We start from the raw sequence: 24,606 nt of genomic DNA on the forward strand, positions 1-24,606 counted from the left end.
AAAGTATACTACACAATCGCAAAGGACGTGAAATATATTCACATGGGCGCAGCACACATAGCCTAGTTTCAACGGAATACAATCTTTCAGGCAGGGGTGAAAGTCCAATTAATTTCTTCCCGGTACGGGACCTCCTATTTCCACCCGCAACATATTTCCAGCATACAAACAAACAGTGGTGAATGGAAAGATACATATGTTACACAAAACACCAATAATAACATTTGGCAATTGTCATTAGGCAAGAATGTATGCGTCCAATGCTGTCCGGGTTGTCGGCCACTTATCTCTGCCTTGGCACTTCTGCCTTGGCAAAATGTCAGTGTGCTCGTCGAACAGCAACGTATTTTGGAGCTTAGGCTGCTCCCATTTTCATGCCTCTGACATGCGGTAATGATAAAAAGTTGTGTAATAGCCTACAGTTTCCTTGACATTTTGTTTTATTTATTGTGATAGGCTCATGTTTTACCGGAACCGGAACGGCATACCCCCACAATTTATTTTGCCTGGACACCGTACCGGACCGCCTTACTTTCACCTTGGCTTTCAGGCAGCAAGAGCGCGCAGCGTAAAGTATAAATAGTAAAGTAAAGTACAGATACCCTCCCAAAAAACAACGTCATATTTTTACTTAAGTACTTTACAGCACTGGTTTGAATTTATGATATCTACCAGTAAATGCTAACTAAGGCAACAATGGGTATACAAACCAGGTATTGAAAAAGTTTGGTCCGAAGTCTGGTTGAATCAATACAATGCGCAATTAAGTCATCATGCGCTGTTTGAATGAACATCTCTAAAGGCTTTCCCAAAACCCTTCCCAATTAAAGGTTGACCTCAAATTAGGCCTACCTACCTGGCAGAATTATATAATGAGGATTTGTATCAAGTGAGATGGCATTTGTTTAGCAAACTCAGCCATCGCATGTAAACTGCAGGCCTACATTCTAGAGTACAGAAACACTGCTAGCCAAATGGTATTTTGCTCAGTGCACAATTGAATTAAAGGACAACTACACCCTTCCTCAAAAATGTTGTTGTGGACGTAGAACATCCAATTTGAGTATTTTCTCAATATAAAAAAGTGTGATTTTAAGAGTGAAAACCTGAATAAACTATAGGAAAACTTTTGCTTTGAACTTGAATGATTTATTGTTTGTGTATTGTTATGTTTTTCAGTGTATTTGACTGCTGTGTGGGTATTATTAAAAACTTGAACTTGAAAATGTAACTTGAAGAACTTGAAATATTATTTTCTATTCCTCTCTGTCAGCTGAAGCACCATGGCAACAAAAAGGCAGGCCCTCAGAGCTGTTGTACTTTGTCTGGTGCTTGTTGCTGCTGTCAAACTTCTGCTTTGGGATTCCAGGTGAGACATCCTACCATAGGCACAATCCTCATTCATTGAGGTGTTTGTAGACTCATATGATATAATATTGTGTTTTTCATAGCCTCTTGGGACAGCCGTTCGTTCTGGGTGCCAAGTATATTTTATTAAGACTTTCATTAGTCTTCAGAAGAAAAAAAAAGTTTATGTTTAAATCTGTCTTGTTCCAGAACTGAAAGGAATCAGAAGTTGGCCAACATGGATGCTGGCTCATTTTGGCAAAAGGGACCAAAGGTGAAGGAGGCTGTTACTGTGCACAAGTCAGAGGTTATAAACTCTTTTTTGAACCGGGCCCAGAAACCAGAGGTTCCAGACCCTCCAGTAGAAAAGGATTCCCCACCACAGAATCCAGAGGGGGCGGACATAGGGAAAATAGTAGCACCTCTGGAAACCAGCAAAGGCCCTGCAAGAATAGTACACCTGGATCTGAAAGGTGCTGCACCCAAAGTCAAATACATGAAGCAGGTGAGAAAAGTTGTTCTCTCCTTGAGGTGGATCCCCAAAAAGTATTATTTGCAGGGCCTTTATGGTAAGTCACTCTGGATAAGAGCGTCTGCTAAATGACTAAAATGTAAAATGTAAATGTATTCTTTATAAGGTGTAGCCCTTTTCTGCAGTCAAATGACGTAGTGGCCTGATGGGTGGAATGTTGTTAATATAATATAATTAATTTAACTCTATATCTGACATGGTACAGGTGTCTACTTTTTTAAAGCCCATAACCATGTGTGTGAGGTGTATACTTTTGTTTCAAAGTAGATTTGTTTAAGGTTACCAATGAACACCCTGTGTGACCCTGATTTAGCCCACTGCAGTAAAAGATTTTAAGATTCATATTTTAATGGAGATACTGGCATATTGGTAGTCTTATTTATGTAGTATAGCTATATACAGTACCAGTCAAAAGTTTGGACACACCTACTCCTTCCAGGGGTTTTCTTTATTTTTACTATTTTCTACATTGTGGAATAATAGTGAAGACATCAGAACTATGAAATAACACATATGGAGTCATGTAGTAACCAAAAAAGTGTTAAACAAATCAAAATATATTTTATATTTGAGATTCTTCAAATAGCCACCCTTTGCCTTGATGACAGCTTTGCACACTTTTGGCATTCTCTCAACCAGCCCAAATAAATGCTTCACAGAGTTCAAGTAACATACACATCTCAACATCAACTGTTCAGAGGGGACTGTGTGAATCAGGCCTTCATGGTCGAATTGCTGCAAAGAAACCTCTACTAAAGGACACCAATAAGAAGAAGAGACCAGCTTGGGCCAAGAAACACGAGCATTAGACCGGTGGAAATGTGTCCTTTGGTCTGGAGTCCAAATTTGAGATTTTGGGTTCCAACCTCCGTGTCTTTGTGAGACGCGGTGTGGTGAACGGATGATCTCCGCGTGTGTAGTTCCCACCGTTAAGCATGGAGGAGGAGGTGTTATGGTGTGGGGATGCTTTGCTGGTGACACGGTCTGTGATTTATTTAGAATTCAAGGCACACTTAACCAGCATGGCTACCACAGCCTTCTACAGCAATACGCCATCCCATCTGGTTTGAGCTTAGTGGGACTATCATTTGTTTTTCAACATCACAATGACCCAACACACCTCCAGGCTGTGTAAGGGCTATTTTACCAAGAAGGAGAGTGATGGAGTGCTGCATCAGATGACCTGGCCTCCACAATCCCCCGACCTCAACCCAATTGAGATGGTTTGGGATGAGTCGGACTGCAGAGTGAAGGAAAAGCAGCCAAAAAGCATATGTGGGATCTCCTTCAAGACGGTTGGAAAAGCATTCCAGGTGAAGCTGTTTGAGAGAATGCCAAGATTGTGCAAAACTGTCATCAAGGCAAAGGGTGGCTATTTGAAGATTCTCAAATATAAAATATACTTTGATTTGTTTAACATTTTTTTGTTTACTACATGATTCCATATGTGTTATTTCATAGTTAAGATGTCTTCATTATTATTCTACAATGTAGAAAATAGTCAAAATAAAGAAAAACCCTTGAATGAGTAGGTGTGTCCAAACTTTTGACTAGTAGTGTAATTGAATTGAACAAATGTAGTATACAGCTTCATTCACCTGAACCAAAATCATTGTGATGGTTTCCATTCCAGATCTTCCCTCTCTTCTCCTCTCTGGGTGCTGATGGTGTTCTGATAGAGTACGAGGACATGTTTCCCTATCATGGAAACCTGACGATTCTCAGGTCACCGTATGCCTACAGGTGAGCACCAAACGGTGATGTCTCAGTCAATTTATGATTGATAGGGAAAAACTAGGGCCTGGAGTTTTCCTCTTCAGATCGCATGGCAAAGGAGAAACTCCTGGCCCTGATGATAAAACTATGTCAGAACTAGGATGTACAATCCATAGAGACACATGTATTACTGTTCTATTTAGTGTTCTATTTAAATATGTGTCACAATGATTAGCAGTGTGCTGTCTATCTCTGTGTTCTCTGTTAAACAGTATGGAAGATATCGAGGAGATAAAGAGACTAGCCAAACTCAACAAGCTGGAGCTGATTCCTTTAGTGCAAGTGTTTGGACACCTCGAGGTAAGTCAGGGATACTGTCTATATCAGTGATATAGTGGTTAAAAAAATGGGTGGTTACGCTGATCACCGTTCACGGTGAGTAAAGTAATGCTCCCTATACTTTCAATGCATTTTTCCCGCAAAAGGTGGGTAAACGCCCATGCAAAATAAAAAAGGGGCTTAAACAGCATTTACGTGTGTTTACCCTCCACTAAATACTAAATACTGCACAATTTAAACACTTGCCCCCAACCCCCCTTCCCCAAAACATGTGTAAATATTGGACTATAAATTATGCTTTCCTGTATTATACTTATGCTAAAATGTTTATTCTATTCTACTGAACCATTTACTTTATTTTCGTATTCTTATCTTTTATTATGTCTTATTGTTGTTGCATTGTTGTGAAGGAACCTGCAAGGAAGCATTTCGTTGGATGGTGTATACCCTGTGTATCCCATACATACCACTAATAAAACTTGAAACTTGAAACACTGCACCACTGGTCTGTATGTAGTAAATTCATATTGGTTTCTCGGTCTCTCCTGAGGCTATCATGACCTAAAATGAGAAGATGACTTGTGTCATATTGTAACCATACCAGAAAAGCAAGAATAACTATACATTCCTTGGAATGCTCGTTTTCAGTCATGATCACATTAAGTAGACCAGAGCCATGCTAGATATCTATCTATAAATATATGGCTCTGAGAGAGACCATTCAATAGTATTGTGTAATGAAATATAACCACTGTTGCCTGTGTCAAAACTATGTCAGAAATCTCCTCTTTCATCTGTCCTCCTCTTTCTTCCTCTGGATAGTTTGTGTTGAAGCATGAGAGGTATTTCCACCTGAGGGAGGTGAGGGCCTACCCTAACAGTCTGAACCCCCACCATCCTGGCTCTGTGGCTCTGGTCAAGGACATGGTCTCCCAGGTCATGGACTGTCATCCTGACGCACGCTGGTTCCACATGGGGGCTGATGAGGTGTGTGTGTGTGTGTGTGTGTGTATGTACGCCGTGTGTTTGTATGTGTATGAACTAGAACACTACTACTGTATGTAATCGTATCTGTCTGTAGGACTTTGCGTTCAACAGGATATTGAGATATGCAAATACAGTGCAAGTAGATAGTTACAAGGCCATGAGATAGGCCTACATTATTCATACCCCCTGGTTTCTATAGTCCCATTCATAATACAGTGTGTGTGTGTGTGTGTCCATGTTCCTCAGGTGAGGGGTCTGGGAGAGAGCCAGGACTCTAAAAACTGGTTACATAGCAACAAGGGGGATGTTGGGAAAATGTTCCTGAACCATGCAGTGTCATTGGCCCGTTTCATCACAGAGAGGAGGTCAGGGGTCAGAGTGATTCTGTGGGACGACATGTTGAGGAAGATCAGCCCTGCCACTATCAAAGGTGTGATGATGAGATCACCTAGCACTCCTACTGTACTGTGTATTGATTAAATGAATGTTTGTTTTTGTAATTATAACTGACTGACTTCAGGACTTCAGGACAAGTGCTTGTATGTTATATATATTATTTATTTTTTTGGTGGGGGGGGGTAGATCAGCTTATATATATATTTTTTTACTTTATACCATGTTTATTACAATGAATTATGCCATGTGCTTTACAATGGACATTGTTAAACCCCACTAAGTGTCTGACTAGTTGCTCTATAACTGATTGTTCATCTATTCATACCTCTAGAGTCAGGCCTGCATGATCTTGCTTCCCCAACAATATGGAACTATTTGAAGAAAATGGATACAGATGGTATAGGTATGTTTATGTTTTCAGTTTTGAAAACAGCTAAGACATCATTACTTCTTTTGTAATCATATTTTTTTTATTCTAAAATTCCACCCCAGATACAAACATACACATATGAACTTACAGACGCACACAAACATTGACTACAGTTAATCTGCCTAGACCTGCATGCTCACACCCCCATCCCTAGTGCCTGCATTGTTTTTTGACACATGGCCTTAAATTGTACCAATTAGTTTTTCTCGGTCACCCATGCTATTTAAATATTTAAATAATAAATCATTAGATTTTTCCATTGTGTTAATGATGGCGGATTGATTGATTTCAAGTTTTTAGTATACGTATTTTCAAGATGAGTGATGAGAAGTGAATCGTCCAGCCCATTGGGTATCTCACTACACCCCCATATGCCATACGTCTTGAAATATGCAGACAGATGGATTAAAAGTACATTTACATTATAATACTTCTGACAGCCAACTTTCTAGCTCCGCCCACAATTTTTGGACTTTATAGCATTCCCAGAAAGCACGGATTATTGAGTCATTGTTCATTTTACACTTAAGACATGACTCTGCCGTTGTGCTGTAGAATTTGTGAATTTTGTCTCTTGTACAGTTTAATAAATTCTATACATTAGTTTAAACTGGACTAAGCATACATTTTTGTTAACTGTAATTTCATTAGTTATGTTCCAACCTCCCCTCCATCTTGTGCCAACATCAGTTCCTTTTAAGTCTTGGTTCCAATAGTTTATATATTTTTCTAAGAGATTGTCAGTTGGATATGCTCTCTGCAAGGTTTTGTATATTTTACCTATCCTATGAACATCCTTTTATGACTCAAATAAGATTCAAATCGAAATTTCGTGATATGTTACTTTTAAATTGCATGTATTTGAAAATATCTACATTAGTCAGTCCAAAATTAATGTTTTATTCTGTCATGGAAATACATGTATTTCCTGTTACCAAGTCATTTACGGTTTCTATGCCTTTAGTTTTCCATGTGGACCAATTTATCAGTCAATTCTGAAAAGCTGTCCAAGGATTGTTCCATAGGGTTGTGTTTTAAGGGAGTGATATTGGTTCTTGTAGAATACGTTTCATTTTCTTCCATATTGTTAGTGTTCTTAGCTATGAAGTTGTTAATGTTCTTAGCTTTATCCTTTGAAAATAGACACGTAAAGGATGAGCATGCGCATCTTCAATATGTACTCATTGTTCCTCTTTAGTGTATTTAACTATATGTCACAAGTAAAAGCCCTGGGTAGCGAGTTGATACAATTCCAAGTCTGGAAGGTTAAAACCACCCTCAGACATAGGAAGATGTAAAACTTTCCTTTTTATTTTATGAATTTGATTTGCCCATATAAAGTATGTTATGACCAAGTATACTTTTTTAAATAATGTCTTTGGTGGGGTAATTGGGATTACTGATGACACGTTAGAGTCTAGACCATTGTAAAAGTGTTTACACCTTTTGAATAAGAGAGGGAAAATATTGTGTTTACCAATACCCCATTTTAATGTTTTCTATTTTGAACAGGAACATTGATATCTAGATACCATGAGGCCGGTTTCAAGGGTGTATGGTTCGCCAGTGCATTCAAAGGGGGCACAGGTATTGACCAGCGATGGACCCCTCTTGACTATCACCTACAGAACCATCTGTCCTGGATAAAGGTCATGAACTCTATGACCAAATACCCCTCCATAACCCTCCATGGCATCCTGCTAACTGGATGGCAAAGGTAAGACATTGATTAGGGTTGCAACAATTCAGTAACTTTTCCAAAATTCCAAGGTTTTCCAGAAATCCTGGTTGGAGGATTCCGAGTTTTTTTTCCATGCTTATTCCTTTCTGATTCCAGAAAAGGGATTTCTGGAAAACCTGGCAATTTGGGGGAAATTACCAGAATTTTGCAACCCTGACACTAATCAACCACAATTGACTCTGATAACGTCTTGGGAATGTTCAAAGTGTGTGTACTAAACCAGAGCATGCAGAAGATATACTGTATAAGGCATAACTCATTCCATTGGCCCATTAAACTTGGTAACTAAACCAACTGTAGGATCCTGTCTTTTACTGTGTGTCTGTGTTATGAAACGGTGCACCTCAGTGTTTGAAATATTTTACCCTTCAGGTTTGAGCACCATACGGTGTTGTGTGAACTCCTCCCAGTTGGCATTCCCTCCCTGGCTATGTGTCTACAAAGCTTAAAGCATGGTAAGTGCCAGGGGAAATGTAAAATAGGGACCTTCTCGCAGTCGTAAGGACAAAGATTCAGCAGGAGGCAGGCAGGTAGAGGTGCAAATGAGTGTTTTTTATTTTTATTTACACAGCACAAGTTGATATATTTACAAACGTCAGACTTCTAAATGTCAGTATTCAAAAAGAAAAAACCTCCTAACAGGAAAAACCTGCCCTAAGCATAAAGGCACAGGTGGTAGAGACCTGCACGGTGTCACGATCGTCAACAGATGCGGACCAAGGCGCAGCGTGATAAGCGTACATTCTTTATTAGTACACACACGAACCAAAACAATAAACCAAACGATACATGAAGTCCTAGGTTATACACAAAACCTAAACGGAACAAGATCCCACAATAAACTGGTGAAAACAGGCTGCCTAAGTATGGTCCCCAATCAGAGACAACGAGCTACAGCTGTCTCTGATTGGGAACCACCCTGGCCAACATAGAAATAAACGATCTAGAACAAAACCCATAGAAAACTAAACATAACAAGTCCACACCCTGGCTCAACATTTAAGAGTCCCCAGAGCCAGGGCATGACAGTACCCCCCCCCCCCCCCCCCCAAAGGCGCGGACTGCGACCGCGCCAACCAAACACAACAGGGGAGGGGCCGGGTGGGCATTCCGCCTCGGAGGCGGATCCGGCTCCGGGCGTGACCACCACGCTCTCTCTACCCCCCCGTAGCGCCCCTGGTCTGGTCTGGCCCCGCTGGCCGGAGCTGGACTGGACACCGGTGGAGCGGATTGCTCTGGCTCCGGTGTGGAGCAGCTGACCGGTGCCGGACCAGGCACCGGTGGAACAGGCACGGACCGTGCCGGACTGATGACGCGCACCACTGGCTTGGTGCGGGGAGCAGGAACGGGCCGGACCGGGCTGGCGACGCGCACCACTGGCTTGGTGCGGGGAGCAGGAATGGGCCGGACCGGGCTGACGACGCGCACCACTGGCTTGGTGCGGGGAGCAGGAACGGGCCGGACCGGGCTGGCGACGCGCACCACTGGCTTGGTGCGGGGAGCAGGAACGGGCCGGACCGGGCTGGCGACGCGCACCACAGGCTTGGTGCGGGGAGCAGGAACCGGCCGGACCGGGCTGGCGACGCGCACCACAGGCTTGGTGCGAGGAACAGGAACAGGCCGGGCTGGACTGTGGAGACGGACTGGAGGTCTGGAGCGGAGAGCTGACACAACCCGTCCTGGCTGAATGCCTATTTCCACACACTCTGTGTGAGGTATCAGCACAGGACGTACAGGGCTGTGCACTCGTACTGGCACTACAGCACGTGGCACTGGCGCAGGATATCCGGCACCGAGGAGGGGTACTGGAGGCCACGAGCGTTGAGCCGGCACACTCCGTCCTGGCTGCATGCCCACCTTAGCACGACACGTGCGTGGTGCTAGCACAGGACGTACAGGACTGTGCCGGAACACTCGCGGCACAGTACGTGGCTCCGCATAACACGGAACCTGCCCAGTCTCACGCTGCCTAGCCTGAGTATGGGGAGTTGGCTCTGCTCTACCTCTAGGCTCCGCCAACCACCCTTCCAGCCCCCCAAACCTGGTGGCCTCCTCTCCTAGTCCGCCGATTCGCCCTGTAGCTGCCTCCAGCAGCCCCGTCGTCCACGCCGTGTGCCCCCCCCAAAAAAAATAACTTGGGGTTGCCTCTCGCGTGTCCGTCGTCGGCACGGTTGGCGCCGTTTCTCCTCTCCTGCCTGGGCATTTACCTTTGCCCATGGCCCTTTGCCCGCGAAGATCTCCTCCCAAGACCACCATTCGCCCACCTGGGACATCGCCATCTTCTCCTCCTGGGCACGCTGCTTGGTCCTCTTATGGTGGGATCTTCTGTCACGATCGTCGACAGATGCGGACCAAGGCGCAGCGTGATAAGCGTACATTCTTTATTAGTACACACACGAACCAAAACAATAAACCAAACGATACGTGAAGTCCTAGGTTATACACAAAACCTAAACGGAACAAGATCCCACAATAAACTGGTGAAAACAGGCTGCCTAAGTATGGTCCCCAATCAGAGACAACGAGCTACAGCTGTCTCTGATTGGGAACCACCCTGGCCAACATAGAAATAAACGATCTAGAACAAAACCCATAGAAAACTAAACATAACAAGTCCACACCCTGGCTCAACATTTAAGAGTCCCCAGAGCCAGGGCGTGACACACGGGCATGAATTTTAAGCCCAAGCCCTACCCATGCCTGTGACGTTAAGGCCCTACCCTAACCAGGCCTGATTGCTTCTGCCAAATTTAAGGCCCGGTCCTGCCCGAAGCCCAAAATCAGAAATAACTTCCTCTGTTAGTAAATCTATTAGCTGCTCCTCTCTGTCTGTCACTCGCTCCTTGCGCGGAGCTCGCTCTGCATGCGCATTTCTCATGGCGGCTCCGAGTCTGTGAATATCTATAGCAACGGCAAGTGACACTTTGCTCTTTGAAAATCTTATATCTTGAAAACTTCACTGCTGACAAAAAAAACTTTGGGATTGTATCAACAGTAGACTAATGAAAAACATACCAAAAGATAGTTGTTGAGTGTATTTTTTTCCCTTTAAATACCATAATCCACACCCATCCTGGCACTATGTGAGCGTGGGTGCATTCAACATTTACAAGGCTGAGAAACCAGACTTGTGCTCCAAACAAAAGACAATAAAGCAAGCGACAGAAAACTGGTGAATATAATTAAATAAACCAAAGCTTCTTACTCAGTGTGTTTTGCGCAGTTTGTGAGCTCTCCAAAGAACGTGTCCACTACGCTAATGAGAACGGAATGAATGTATTAATACTGTAAATTACCGTAACCAGACATTCTAAATGTGCGAATGGTGGGGATTAACAGTAACTTCACTGATGATTACATATTTAGCGGGGGCATTGGTAAACACCACAGGAGGCTGGTGAGGGGAGGACAGCTCATAATAATGGATGGAATGGAGTGAATGGAATGGTATTAAACATATGGAAACCATGTGTTTGATGTGTTTGATACCATTACATTAATTCCGTTCCAGCCATTACAATGAGCCTATCCTACCCAATTAAGGTGCTACCAGCCACCTGTGGTAAACACTGGCAAACAATTCACACAATTAAGAAATGAATGTGCTCGAAATAGGTGGGAGTCAGTGCACATTTACGTGCCTACAGCGCACCTTCGCCACAGGAAATAACAGAAATATAGGGTGGGTGGGCACACAAAGTGGGGATTATTGAATATATGGCAAAGATTTTGGCAAAATAGTCCACAAATAAAGTATTACAGTATACCGGTCTTGTAACTAACATTATGCATGCGTCTGCTGGACAGGTGCATTTGACGAAAAGGCAAAGATGGAGGCTCACCACATACTGGGCTGCAACATCAAGGTGGAGAAAGATATCTGGTTAGTAGTAAATTAAATCAAATCAAATGTTATTTGTCACATGCGCCGAATACAACAGGTGTAGACCTTACAGTGAAATGCTTACTTACAAGCCCTTAACCAACAATGCAGTTTTAAGAAAGAAAACCCCCAAAAATCACAAAAAAATACAATATAAAATAATACGAAATAAAGGTAACAAATAATTAAAGAGCAGCAGTAAAAATAACAATAGCGGGGCTGTATACAGGGGGTACGGTACCGAGTAAATGTACGGGGGGCACTGGTTAGTCGAGGTAATATGTACATGTAGGTAGAGTTATTAAAGTGACTATGCATAGATAATAAACGGGGGGGGGGGTGCAAATAGTCTGGGTAGCCATTTGATTAGATGGTCAGGAGTCTTACGGCTTGGGGGTAGAAGCTGTTTAGAAGCCTCTTGGACCTAGACTTGGCGCTCCGGTACCGCTTGCTGTGCGGTAGCAGAGAGAACAGTCTATGACTAGGGTATCTGGAGTCTTTGACAATTTTTAGGGCCTTCATCTGACACCGCCTGGTATAGAGGTCCTGGATGGCAGGAAGCTTGGCTCCAGTGATGTACTGGGCTGTACGCACTACCCTCTGTAGTGCCTTGCGGTCGGAGGCCGAGCAGTTGCCATACCAGGCAGTGATGCAACCAGTCAGGATGCTCTCGATGGTGCAGCTGTAGAACCTTTTGAGTATCTGAGGACCCATGCCAAATCATTTCAGTCTCCTTAGGGGGAGTAGGTTTTGTCGTGCCCTCTTCACGACTGTCTTGGTGTGCTTCGACCATGTTAGTTTGTTGGTGATGTGGACACCAAGGAACTTGAAGCTCTCAACCTGCTCCACTACAGCCCCGTCAATAAGAATGGGGGCGTGCTCGGTCCTCTTATTTTTCCTGTAGTCCACAATCATCTCCTTTGTCTTGTTGTCCTGGCACCACACGGCCAGGTCTCTGACCTCCTCCCTATAGGCTATCTCGTCGTTGTTGTTGATCAGGCCTACCACTGTTGTGTCATTGGCAAACTTAATGATGGTGTTGGAGTCCTGCCTGGCCATGCAGTCATGAGTGAACAGGGAGTACAGGAGGGGACTGAGCACGCACCCCTGAGGGACCCCCGTGTTGAGGTTCAGCGTGGCGGATGTGTTGTTACCTACCCTTACCACCTGGGGGCGGCCCATCAGGAAGTCCAGGATCCAGTTGCAGAGGGAGGTGTTTAGTCCAAGGGTCCTTAGTTTAGTGATGAGCTTTGAGGGCACTATGGTGTTGAACGCTGAGCTGTAGTCAATGAATAGCATTCTCACATAGGTGTTCCTTTTGTCCAGGTGTGAAAGGGCAGTGTGGAGCACTATAGAGATTGCATCATCTGTGGATCTGTTGGGGCGGTATGCAAATTGGAGTGGGTCTAGGGTTTCTGAGATAATGGTGTTGATGGGAGCCATGACCAGCCTTTCAAAGCACTTCATGGCTACAGACGTGAGTGCTACGGGTCGGTAGTCATTTAGGCAGGTTACCTTAGAGTTCTTGGACACAGGGACTATGGTGGGCTGCTTGAAACATGTTGGTATTACAGACTCAGACAGGGAGAGGTTGAAAATGTCAGTGAAGACACTTGCCAGTTGGTCAGCGCATGCTCGGAGTACACGTCCTGGTAATCCGTCTGGCCCTGCGGCCTTGTGAATGTTGACCTGTTTAAAGGTCTTACTCACATCGGCTACGGAGAGCATGATCACACAGTCGTCCGGAACAGCTGATGCTCTCGTGCATGTTTCAGTGTTACTTGCCTCGAAGCGAGCATAGAAGTAATTTAGCTCGTCTGGTAGGCTCGTGTCACACTCTTTGAAAGCGTTAGCTCTACCCTTTAGCTCAGTGCGGATGTTGCCTGTAATCCATCGCTTCTGGTTGGGGTATGTACGTACAGTCACTGTTGGGACGACGTCATCGATGCACTTATTGATGAAGCCAGTGACTGATGTGGTGTACTCCTCAATGCCATCGGAAGAATCCCAGAACATATTCCAGTATGTGCTAGCAAAACAGTCCTGTAGCTTAGCAGCTGCTTCATCTGACCACTTTTTTATTGACCGAGTCACTGGTGCTTCCTGCTTTAGTTTTTGCTTGTAAGCAGGAGGATAGAATTATGGTCAGATTTGCCAAATGGAGGGCGAGGGAGAGCTTTGTACGCGCAAGAGTGTAGTAGTCTCAATTTCAATGTTTTTGAACAGTACGATTTAATCAAATGTGATGACCTTTCTTCAGTCAACCTGAACTGTACCATGTCACATATAGTTTACTTGAAATGCCTTGCTTTGTGAACTTAACAAAACATATGTTGTTTAGTAAAGTGCTTGACCTTTCTCTCCTTTTCCTCTGCCTCTTTAGTGAGGGGAGTGGAGCCTTCTCAGGCTCTCAGATCTACCACATGGTGCTTTACATTCACACAAACCTGCAGAAGGAGGTGGAAGCCCTCATGAAACACTAGTAAGCATCCATCGCTTTTGTTTTTATTTGTGATTCAAGAGTGCGAAGAAGACCACATAAGCAATGAGATAAGTCATTCAGAAGCAAAGAAAATACAATATATTTTTCTGATGGCAATGTATTGTCTATTCATCTGATGTTTATCTCATACAGCCACATCAAAGGGGGTTTCAGTCGCTACCACAGAAAATACAATTTTGCAAATCCAAGAATCATAGAATTCTTTCAAGATCAGCTGAAGAAGTAAGTAATGCTTTTTTAAATTCTTGATGGTTAGCCATCACCTTTCTCTTCACCACAGAGATGAGACATTATCTGGATGTATGAGAGATTAACGCCACAGAGATGAGACATTATCTGGATGTATGAGAGATATTAACGCCACAGAGATGAGACATTATCTGGATGTATGAGAGATATTAACGCCACATAGATGAGACATTATCTGGATGTATGAGAGATATTAACGCCACAGAGATGAGACATTATCTGGATGTATGAGAGATATTAACGCCACAGAGATTAGACATTATCTGGAGATATTTACATCAACATTTACATTTTAGTCATTTAGCAGACGCTCTTATCCAGAGCGACTTACAGTTAGTGAGTGCCTACATTTTTCATACTGGCCCCCCGTGGGAATCGAACCCACAACACTGGCATTGCAAACGCCATGCTCAACCAACTGAGCTACACGGGGCAATAAAACATTGCCTGGAAATGCAAGACACAGATGACTATAAGCACGATTAGCAGTCATACATTCTGTAGCACTCGATTGCTCCACATTGAACGGCCCACTTCTTTCAGACAAATTATGCAGTAGTGCTGCTGTAGTAATAACAAAATAATACAAAAATAACAGCAAATATGATCACAAGAGGGGAAAAAACTAACACGCTTCACTTCAGAGTTCTGGTGCTGTTAGGAACATGTTCTTTCCAAACTCTAAAAGCTAGGACTACGAATACTACATTTATCAAATACTCCAAGTGCAAGATATGTCCACAGTCCACTATATTACCTAGATAGAAACAACTATGTTCTCAGAAATATAAACTACTTCAGGCCAAACTGAGCTGCTTTGAACTTGTTCCTGGAGAATGTCAAGTTCGTGGCAGGGGAGTACTTCAAGTGTTTAAGTAACTATTGTTCACATTCACACTCAACCCAATCACTCTCACACACACACAAAAATACAATATATTCGCATAGTGGTCCTAAGGTTACTAATAGTATAGCCTGTACGACCTACAAGGACCAGCCTAGAAACACATTTGGGCCATGGCTGCCCTAAAGACACAGGTAGTAACATCTGGACCAGGGATAAAGCACACCAACCACTGGTCCACCAGAAAAAAAAGAGCCAAGCTATCAATAGGAAAATAAAAGGAAACCATATGAGAGATGGTATGAGAGATATTCAGCCACTTGGAGGACAATCAAATAAAAAAGTGCTGCTTCTTCAATAGTTAAACCTTTGTCTCCTCTTCCAGACTGTTGGATAAGTGGGAGACATACATGGAGAACTTCCGTATGGAGATGGAGGGCATCTACTTCCCAGACACAGTGGAGGAGTGGATGGAGGAGAATGTCAACGCCAACATGGATCTACTGAGAGAGAATGCCCGGGATGCCGAGCGAATCCTAAAACTGAACGGACAGCCAAAGTCACTGAAGACCTTATAGGGACTTGTCTTGTACAATCTCCAGACCTGATGCTGTTGGGTTGGAACTTAGCACACAGTACCTGTTGCTGGTATGTCTAAAGGAGTTTTTCCTGACCATGTGACTTGACCAGGAAATACTCTGGGTCATAGTTATACTGGTGCTAGTTGTAGCCTGTAACTAGGGTCCACAATTTGGCTATCTGGCTTTACAAGGCATTAACTGTTTGATTGCACTGAATAGTGACGTGTCACATGGCTCATATTTGCATAGCAAATCATGCTCTTTGCATATGGTAGCAGAATCTGCACTGAAGCTGTTTCTTTGTTTTCTTGTTTGTTTGTGGTGGGGAGCTCTGATGAGAACAACATTCTGTTAAAACACTGTCTGTATAGCATTATCTTTACAAGTTTCCTTCTATATGTATTTTTTAGCTCCTCCCTGTTGCCACATAATGATGCAACTAAGGGTTTTGCCAGTAACCATGGCATAATATGTTTTATACTGCTTGGAATGTTAGCATGAGTGCCTCGGATGGTCTATGGGTTATGAGCAAAGAGATGTTTATTACAAGTGTATGCTTGAATATGAACACTACAGAAAGGAACACTGATCCTGTTATGTCCAAATTGCACTGTAAGATTCATGCAGTCTATATTATACTGCGACGTTAACGTGCCTTTACAGTGTAGTATCGAGTAAATGCTGGCAATTATTGCTGATAAACAAAGGAGTCCGCTCATACTGAACCTTGATCATACGTTTTATTCATATCACAAGCTTTCAGCATGAGTTACAGGTGTCAAGATCACCCGGAGAACGGCATCCCCCGAATTGCAATGGCCGCTCTAACCTCTTCTTCGCTTTTTACCCAGTATATATAATCTTCCCAAGATAGGGGTGGCTCCCTCTACTGTCCAATCCCCTGTCTACAACACACACTTCCTGTCTGTTGTATGTGGCGTTACACTAAAACATTCCCTCTTGATACTAAAATAAACATCCTCAAAGGTTCCACTTAAACCCATTAAGAAAGTCATAATCTTAATACACTACAACAGCTTACAGGATGTAGCTCTTTAAGTTCTATTGATGTGCTGCTGCACAGTCTCAGGTTAAAACACTGGCTCATTGTACAACATTGTTGAACACTGGTTGCTCATTACAAATGTGCAGTCATTACAAATTAAATGTGCAGTCATTACAAATTAAATGTGCAGTCATTACAAATTGAAGATTGTGTATTTTGCACATATTAGTTGATTATTCTTGATTGAAATGTATTAAAAGGTTTTAACTTGATTATTGTTATTTTATTGTTAATACTGGATTTTTTATTTAATGAGGAGCACTGACAGTTCCCTGGATGTGTAGGTTATGGTATCCTATATCAAGTTTTGGTCACCTTGGGTTTCCTTTATCATAGCCTACCTCAATGCTGACAGTGTACAATACCAATTAAAAGAGTGCATTGATTCATAGATGTATATGATTTGATTCAGGTATGTGAATACTAAGAGCTGAAATAAAAGGGGTTTATACGCACATTATTTATTTTTATTTAATCGCTTCGGCAAACGTGGGTACTGTTTAAAAATACCAAGCATCAAAACTGGTTGGTATTATGAGAGAAGCACATTCTCTAACGAAGTATGTTTACGACACTCAAAGTAAACACAAACTGCTTTACTGCAGCACTAAACATGGCGTCCCAATTTAGCGGTGTTTTGCAGTTGACAGATCTAGATGATTTTATCACTCCCTCCCAGGTAAATAACACTTAACCATAAAAAAAATCAGCTTATTAAACACGGTTTACATCATTTTGGCTTAGGTCTAATGTGGTTATTTTAATGGTAACGACCGACTGGTCCCCACTCGCAGTAGCTAGTTAACGGTAGCCAGCTAGCTAGTTAGCTAACGTTTGCTAACCTCTTAAGTACTGTCTAGCTGTCAAATAGAGTATTATCTGTCCAACTTCCAAAGGCGTATGTTGCTTTATTGGCATTGCTGTGTAAATTGGTTGAAGCAATGGTGGTTTTGAATTGAAAGCGCATGTTTTCGTGTTTTAATCTAACTAACTAGTAGCGCAGGCTGGTGGGAGGAGCTATAGGGGGACGGGCTTATTGTAATGTCTGGAATGGGATCATAGAATGGAGTCAAATACGTTGTTTCCTTCCAGCCTCCGCTACTAGTATTTGGTTTGCTCTCTCGCTAAGTAGCTAGGTCATCGAAATGACACGTGACTAATTTGACTAGCTAACTAGTTAACTTCCTAGGTTGAAGAACTTAGCCAAAGATGTCCAATTTTATCTGTGACAGTTGTCTGTCGTCAGACACACCATTAGTTCATTTCACTTTAATTTCATTGGTCCTTGTACTGTAAGCACCTGAATGTGACTAAGCTAGCTAGTATTGTTTGTGATTGTACTTTCCCCCTTAAACGGATTGCTACTCGCTCTCCTTTCCTTTCCCAGGAATGTGTGAAACCAGTCAAGGTGGAGAAGAAGCAAGGCAGATCTGTGGCTAAAATTCAAATAGAAGATGATGGGAGCTATTTCCAGGTTAACCAGGTGCGGATGATATCACATTAACTAACATGTCAACTGTCATGAGCCTGCTTCACTGAGGGTGAATCTCAAAACTCCCATGTTGCTTCCTCTTCTCATCTCTCCTTCACCTGCACTTGGATTGGTGAAAGCAATATGGCTGCCTTATGGGATTTGTTTTACTTTATCAAATTAATTTGAGGAGAGGATGCTACTTATTGAGACACATTTTCTTTCTCTCTGTTTACCTACAGTACAATATTACTCCATCTTGTTCTTTGTGTCTCCAGGATGGTGGAAAGCAGAAGCTGGAGAAAGCTAAGATCACTCTGAATGACTGCCTGGCCTGCAGTGGCTGCATCACCTCAGCTGAGAGTGTCCTTATCACACAGCAGAGTCATGAAGAGATCTACAGGGTGCTACGCAACAACAAGGTAGAGTAAGGTGTGTGTGTGAGTGTTGTCAGCCATCTGAAGATCCACAAACAGGACCCACCAGTCATACTCAACCCGGAGTGTTCACTGATGATGATGGTGTCTGTATCTGTGCCAATAATTTCTTCCCTGTGTGTAACTAGTCTCCCTTCCTCTCCCCAGCAGGTGGGTGTACCAGAGCAGAAGGTGGTGGTGGTGTCTGTGTCCCCACAGTCCAGAGCCTCCCTGGCAGCACGCTACGGCCTGAGCAGCAGTGAGGCGGGCAGGAGGCTCACCGCCTTCTTCAAGGGTCTGGGTGAGTGGGAAGGTTAAAAGATAAACATTTGTGTAATATAGGACATCAGTTTATCTGACACATTAGTGATCTACATTATATTTGGATAAAATATACTGACTGATGTGACTGTTGTGTTTCAGGGGTTCACCACGTGTTTGACACCAGCTTCAGCCGGACCTTCAGCCTGTTGGAGAGTCAGAGGGAGTTTGTGGAGCGGTTCCATCGGAAGGGACAGGACAAGCAGGCCCTGCCCATGCTGGCCTCTGCCTGCCCAGGTAACCAGCTGTACCTCAACCCCTTCACTAGTCCCTGATTATCTCTAGGCCAGAATCCTTTCAATAGAACTTCAGAAACCAGGGCCCAATTTCACAAAGTTCCTCAGATTAGAAGTGGATGGGTGCTTATATTTGTCCTATTTCACACATGTACAAGTGTGTATTAATTGGAAATGTGTTTTTTTGCATATCCCAACTCCCCCTGAGACACCCTCGGAGAGTGGGGTCACGGCCAGAAGAGGGAATAAGAGAATAGATAATCTCCTACTCTGAGACACTTTATAAATACAGGCCCTGGTCTCTTCCAGGTCCAGTAATAATACAGGCTTGTGTTGTGTTCAGGTTGGATCTGCTATGCAGAGAAAACCCATGGAGAGTTCATCCTGCCCTACGTCAGCTCCACCCGCTCCCCACAGCAGATGATGGGCTCTCTGGTGAAGGGCTTCTTCGCTGGCCAGCAGGTTGGTAGGGGCTCATTGACACCCATGGTGTCCTGCATGGGTCTGTTTTTTGGAGGCGCACCCGTCCCGCGCCAACCACATCAATTCTGATCTCCACCCGATACCAGACATCAGGACATATTTTTCTGTGCAACCCGACCCATCCGTATAAAATTGTTCCGAGAGCTGATACATTATCCGCCAAATAACATTGATTTATTTAGTGTTTATGACTCCTGAGTAGTAGGCTAATATTCCCCTTCCCTACATGAATGAATTTGTCTGCATGTCTATTCAACATGAATTAAGAACTATTTATATGTTTTCTTCACAATGCTATGCGGCACATTGACAACTCAAATCGCTTTGTAAAAAGGAGCCTTCTAATTAGCCTTCTTACCTAATGAAAGCCTATAGCCGACATAACAAAACAAGACCTTTACATTCAGTATTGTTTAGATAATCAAATAGTTTAATTGAAACTTAAAGGAATTCTCCGGTACATTTGTATACTTTTTAGCCTGTAGTTCTGAAAGTAGCGTCCACGAGCTAAAAGTGGTCCCCGAAAATGGTGTACTACATCACATATTTGCAGATATGTGCTCCACGTCATTGCTTTCTCTCTCGCACTGCTGTGTGTGATTCTTGCTAGTTGTCACTCAAATGGCGATGGGCTGAATCTCATTGGCTGGAACTCTATTTGCTAGGGGGCTGGCCCATGTGGGGGAAAGTTAGGGAAAATGCCGCAGCACAGCTTCCAGAAAATAGTCGCTTTCAAACTAGGGATTTCGTGGCTAATTGAGGTAAGACAGTAATTCTGCTCATAGATTATGCATGTATGAACTACACATTGAGACATCCAGCCCAAAGCCTCAGGTTTAAAAAAATACTTACTAGTCGCTAAAATACCGGAGCATGTCTCTCCCAGAATAATTTATTTAGTAGGCTACACTTTTACCAGCGCCACTGGTTTAAACATATGGCCTGCATAGGGTCTAAATGTACAAAAGCCTGAATTAACATAATCATTCACTAATAATTAACTGAATTATCATAAACAAATACCTGCTTGCACTTTTTGCAGGCAGTGCATCCATCTAACGGGTTGTTGTCCTTGTCCATAATGACTCCAAAATCCTTCCAAAGTGGGGATTTCACCCGCGCAGCACCTGTTTCCATGATTGTGTATTCCCTGATCATAACTTTTATTTTCTTTGTCCTGTTACATTAGCCATTTTTGCATGAGATAGGCTAGCCAGGGAAAGTAAACTTGGCAATGTATTCTCACGTGGGGGAAGGGAACATAAGCTCTGCATGTGGACAAATTAAAATGTTTCAGCACCACACAAATAATGGACAGTTCCCTGCTCCACACTTTCACTGCCTCACGGCTCACAGAATGGAATTCACATAACAATGCAAAACAACAAGCTCCTGAGTTTGTAAATTAATTAATTTTTTAAAATCTTGATTTAAAAAGTTTCAGACCCGCAATATAATTGTTTTGAACTGAAAGACAACCTGCAAAAAAATATTTAAAAAATTACACCCGCCAGCCGATGATGCAGGAGTCTGACACTCAGAATGGATCAGGGATGCAGACTGCAGGGTTAAATATCTAGATGTTAGTTATGGAATAGAGTAAATGGAGTCAGGTGATAGAGAGCAGATATGTAGAGTAACGTTTAATAGATGATATTAAGAATGTGTGTTCATTTTCGATGATGATTCTATCATGTCTGTATAGTAGGATGAGATCTTCTAAAGGATATGACTGACAGGTGTGTTGTTGTTGCAGGGCCTGAGCCCTCAGCAGATCTACCATGTGACTGTGATGCCCTGCTATGATAAGAAACTGGAGGCCTCCAGGCCTGACTTCTACCTGGAGGAGGCTGAGACCAGAGAGGTGGACTGTGTCATCACTTCAGGTAGGGAGGACACTAAACCACTATGGCAGATAATATTCAAAGTGTGTGTGTTTTTCTGTTTTGAATCATATTTTTAAATGTACATTTTATGATGCCTGTTTCTGTTTATTTCATGACAGGAGAAGTTCTGAAGATGCTAGAGGAAGAGAAAGTGTTGCTCAGCGACGTGGAGCCAGCCCCATTGGATACAATGTAAGGGTTTGAACGTCATCATCTTTTACATTTTAGTCATTTAGCAGATGCTCTTATCCAGAGCGACTTACAGTTAGTGAATGCATACATTTTCATACTGGCCCCCCATGGGAAACGAACCCACAACCCTGGCGTTGCAAGCGCCATGCTCTACCAACTGAGCTACAGGGGACTTTTACATGTAAATGACTACATACTTGTATGTCAGGAGAACTCCAGAAGGTGTGTGTGTGTGTTTGTGCGTGCGCCGCGTGCGTCAGGAGAACTCCACACTTGCTGATGTGTGTGTGCGCACTTGTGTCCCTGCAGGTTCAGCAGTGTGTGTGGTGATGAGTTGCTGGGTCATGCAGGGAGCGGTTCAGGAGGATACCTCCATCACGTGTTCACACACGCTGCCAGACAGCTGTTTGGAGAGGAGGTGAAGGAGCTCACTTACAAAACACTCAAGTAAGTCAGTCGAGTCCTGCAGTATTAAAGCCCTGTTAGGAGCTCACCTCAGCTAATTGGTTAGCATTCACTTAGTTGTGTCAACTGTGAAATAGTGCAGGCAAAATACTCAGTCTCTCTTCATTTCGATGAGATGTGCAGGGAAGTCTGCCTCTGCATCCTATCAGCCATGGGAAGTATAGATTTGTTGAGAAGAATAACCTTGAAATTAGAGCAAGTTGAAGAAACAGTCGTTTGTTATTGGACAAGTCCAAGAAGTCCTTGTTTCAGTCTGATTTATTTCGTTTGGTGCCTACTGAACACAACCCTGATGAACCTGTCCCCTATAGGAACAAGGACTTCCAGGAGGTGACCCTGGAGAGGGACGGTGTGGTCGTGCTGCGTTTCGCCGCAACCTACGGTTTCCGCAACATCCAGAACCTGGTGCAGAAACTCAAGAGGGGCAAGTCACCCTACCACTTTGTAGAGGTCATGGCCTGTCCGTCAGGTGAGGAAACGGGAGGCTTTGTTTGTTGGTTTACATTTTAGTTTAATATAAACACAAGATACTATATACAATTGAATGAAGAAAAAAAGCATGCATGAGGGTGGAATTGAATTATAATGTCATGTCCATTTATTTATTTACTCCTATGGTTGAAATCTTTATTCTACACCTGCACAGAAGCTACCACAGGCAATCTAGTATTAGAAAGCACACTGCATGAATTCCCCTGAGGAAAGGTTCCTCTTTGTAAAGGCATTTTTTTAGTTCAAGTCTAACTGAATTTGTAAAACCTGGTTGTGTGTTGTTTCCTCACTGTGTGTGTATACAGGTTGTCTGAATGGGGGAGGCCAGGTGAAGCCCTTACCAGAGCAGAACAACAAGGAGTTACTACAGCAGGTGGAGGATCTGTACAGGGAGGAGCGTCCTCTAGTGCCCGAGGAGGACCAGCGCGTGGCAGAGCTGTACCAGTCCTGGCTACAGAGTGTAGGAGAGGAGAGAGCCAGGGAGCTGCTGCACACACAGTACCATGCAGTGGAGAAGGCCACCAACGGACTCCTTGTGAAATGGTGAAGAAGAGGGTGAAAGGATGTTGAGGGGTTTCTGGCTTCTGTAAGTGAATGTAAGACTGTCAGGGTACATCTCAATAGTGGCCTCCTCTGTTTCATCTCCTTTGAGCTTAACACACGTTAGGTGAAAGCAGCATGGCGGATTCTTGTCAGGTATTTTCTGTCACTTCTAGTTCTTTAATATCAGTAGAAATCAGTGGAGCTTGGTGGGAGGAGCTATAGGAGGGCTCATTGTAATGGCTGGAATGGAATAAAGGGAACCGAGTCAAAGGTGGGTTCCATATCTTTGATGCGTTGGATACCGTTCCATTATGGGGCGGCTTATTATTAGGTAGCTTAGTGGTTAAGAGCGTTGTGCCAGTAACCGAAAGGTCGCTGGTTCTAATCCACGAGCCGACTAGGTGAAAAATCTGTCGATGTGCCCTTGAGCAAGGCACTTAACCCTAATTGCTCCTGTAAGTCGCTCTGGATAAGAGTGTCTGCTAAATGACTAAAATGTAAAATGTAAATGTAAAATTATTCCATTCCAGCCATTACAATGAGCCCGTCCTCCTATAGCTCCTCCCACCAGCCTCCACTGGTAGAAATAAAGGAAAGGACATGAGAGGAAATCTATTTAGTCTATTGAGATGCATCCCTATTCTAGGATTATTTGAACCATTGAGTGAAATCACAAAACTTGATCTTGGATCAATGTTTATGTTCTATCTGTACTGGATGACTGCAGAACCGTCCAAACGACTGAATTTACCACTTTCCTTCACGCTTTCTCTCTCGTCTCTCTGTCTTCCCTCTCCACCTCTGTCTCTCTCTCTGCTTTTAAGGACTCCTCATCTCTTGATTTCTCTGTCTATCCATTCATTCCTTTCTATGTATCCCTCTCTGTCTGTGCTTAAAGGACTGTCTCAGTCAGGTCAAATAGAGCATTATCGCCAAGTGTTTAATTACTGTGGCGGCCTATCATTCATTCATTTATACCAACATAAAGGCTGTATACATTCAGGCTATAGATTCTATACGCACAAGCTAATTCATACCAGACCTTAATGTGGTTGGAGAATTATGACTTTACTACTGTTGTCAAGTTTGCACTAATTATGAATACAGCAGCAAATTCTGTTATTACAGTTGTATGCACTGAAAAGTATTTGTTGTACTCTTGAAATGTTGTCTGATGGAATTCTAAAGAAATATTTTACCTAGTTTAAATGTATATAATCTCTGCCTTATTTATGAAAATAATCTATATGATGAACCATATTTTGCATATTAAAATGCTACATTAGTGTGACTTTCAAGTACATGTTATTCACCAAATACCAGCAATCAGTGATATACATACTGACATGTTTTACTTGACATACAAAATAACTGTTTCAGAGGTAGAAAATAAGCGCATACTTAAAATATTTACATTTGTGTTTTCTTCCTTTGTATGGCATGGTGAGAACAAGAGGCACATAAGCAGCTAGGTTAAACCATTGATT

The 24,606-nt window shown here is 43.0% G+C and overlaps 2 protein-coding genes across 7 annotated transcripts in view; both read left to right on the top strand.

Annotated features, from left to right (window-relative positions):
* LOC311100846 (hexosaminidase D-like) overlaps positions 1-16,826 on the top strand; it is an 18,287-nt gene extending 1,461 nt beyond the window's left edge. For 3 of the 5 annotated variants that reach the window (XM_084141825.1, XM_084141824.1, XM_084141828.1), the window contains exons 2-14: positions 1,274-1,369; positions 1,558-1,852; positions 3,513-3,622; positions 3,868-3,955; positions 4,757-4,921; positions 5,168-5,351; positions 5,649-5,720; positions 7,260-7,464; positions 7,861-7,943; positions 11,296-11,371; positions 13,755-13,853; positions 14,007-14,096; positions 15,353-16,826. In XM_084141825.1, coding sequence (XP_083997951.1) covers positions 1,284-1,369; positions 1,558-1,852; positions 3,513-3,622; positions 3,868-3,955; positions 4,757-4,921; positions 5,168-5,351; positions 5,649-5,720; positions 7,260-7,464; positions 7,861-7,943; positions 11,296-11,371; positions 13,755-13,853; positions 14,007-14,096; positions 15,353-15,545 — 1,746 coding nt within the window. In that variant the 5' untranslated portion in view covers positions 1,274-1,283 and the 3' untranslated portion in view covers positions 15,546-16,826. Of the gene's footprint in view, positions 1-456; positions 588-1,273; positions 1,370-1,557; positions 1,853-3,512; positions 3,623-3,867; positions 3,956-4,756; positions 4,922-5,167; positions 5,352-5,648; positions 5,721-7,259; positions 7,465-7,860; positions 7,944-11,295; positions 11,372-13,754; positions 13,854-14,006; positions 14,097-15,352 lie in introns of all 5 variants that reach the window. The other 2 variants (XM_084141826.1, XM_084141827.1) reach the window with 2 other exon arrangements.
* Positions 16,827-17,206: 380 nt separating this feature from the next.
* LOC311104789 (cytosolic Fe-S cluster assembly factor narfl-like) lies at positions 17,207-24,410 on the top strand. Of its 2 annotated transcripts, none has more exons than XM_084146704.1 (11): positions 17,207-17,293; positions 18,002-18,097; positions 18,364-18,507; positions 18,670-18,802; positions 18,925-19,059; positions 19,402-19,520; positions 21,298-21,427; positions 21,547-21,619; positions 21,929-22,066; positions 22,396-22,553; positions 22,882-24,410. In XM_084146704.1, the coding sequence occupies exons 1-11, from the start codon at positions 17,228-17,230 to the stop codon at positions 23,121-23,123; spliced, it is 1,434 nt and encodes a 477-aa protein (XP_084002830.1). In that variant the 5' UTR covers positions 17,207-17,227; the 3' UTR covers positions 23,124-24,410. The 2 variants fall into 2 exon arrangements, with proteins under 2 accessions (XP_084002830.1, XP_084002831.1); XM_084146705.1 differs by having other exon boundaries at positions 17,215-17,293; positions 18,673-18,802.
* The last annotated feature ends 196 nt before the right edge of the window (positions 24,411-24,606 follow it).

Source organism: Coregonus lavaretus, assembly GCF_964263955.1.
Source record: "Coregonus lavaretus genome assembly, chromosome: 2".
Taxonomy (NCBI): domain Eukaryota; kingdom Metazoa; phylum Chordata; class Actinopteri; order Salmoniformes; family Salmonidae; genus Coregonus; species Coregonus lavaretus.

Bases quoted from the DNA above. Each gene is read 5' to 3' on its own strand.
- LOC311104789 (XM_084146704.1), top strand. From the start codon at position 17,228: ATGGCGTCCCAATTTAGCGGTGTTTTGCAGTTGACAGATCTAGATGAT. The intron at 18,508-18,669 runs GTAGAGTAAGGT...TCCTCTCCCCAG, and splicing joins GGGTGCTACGCAACAACAAG to CAGGTGGGTGTACCAGAGCA. The intron at 19,060-19,401 runs GTAACCAGCTGT...TGTTGTGTTCAG, and splicing joins GCTGGCCTCTGCCTGCCCAG to GTTGGATCTGCTATGCAGAG.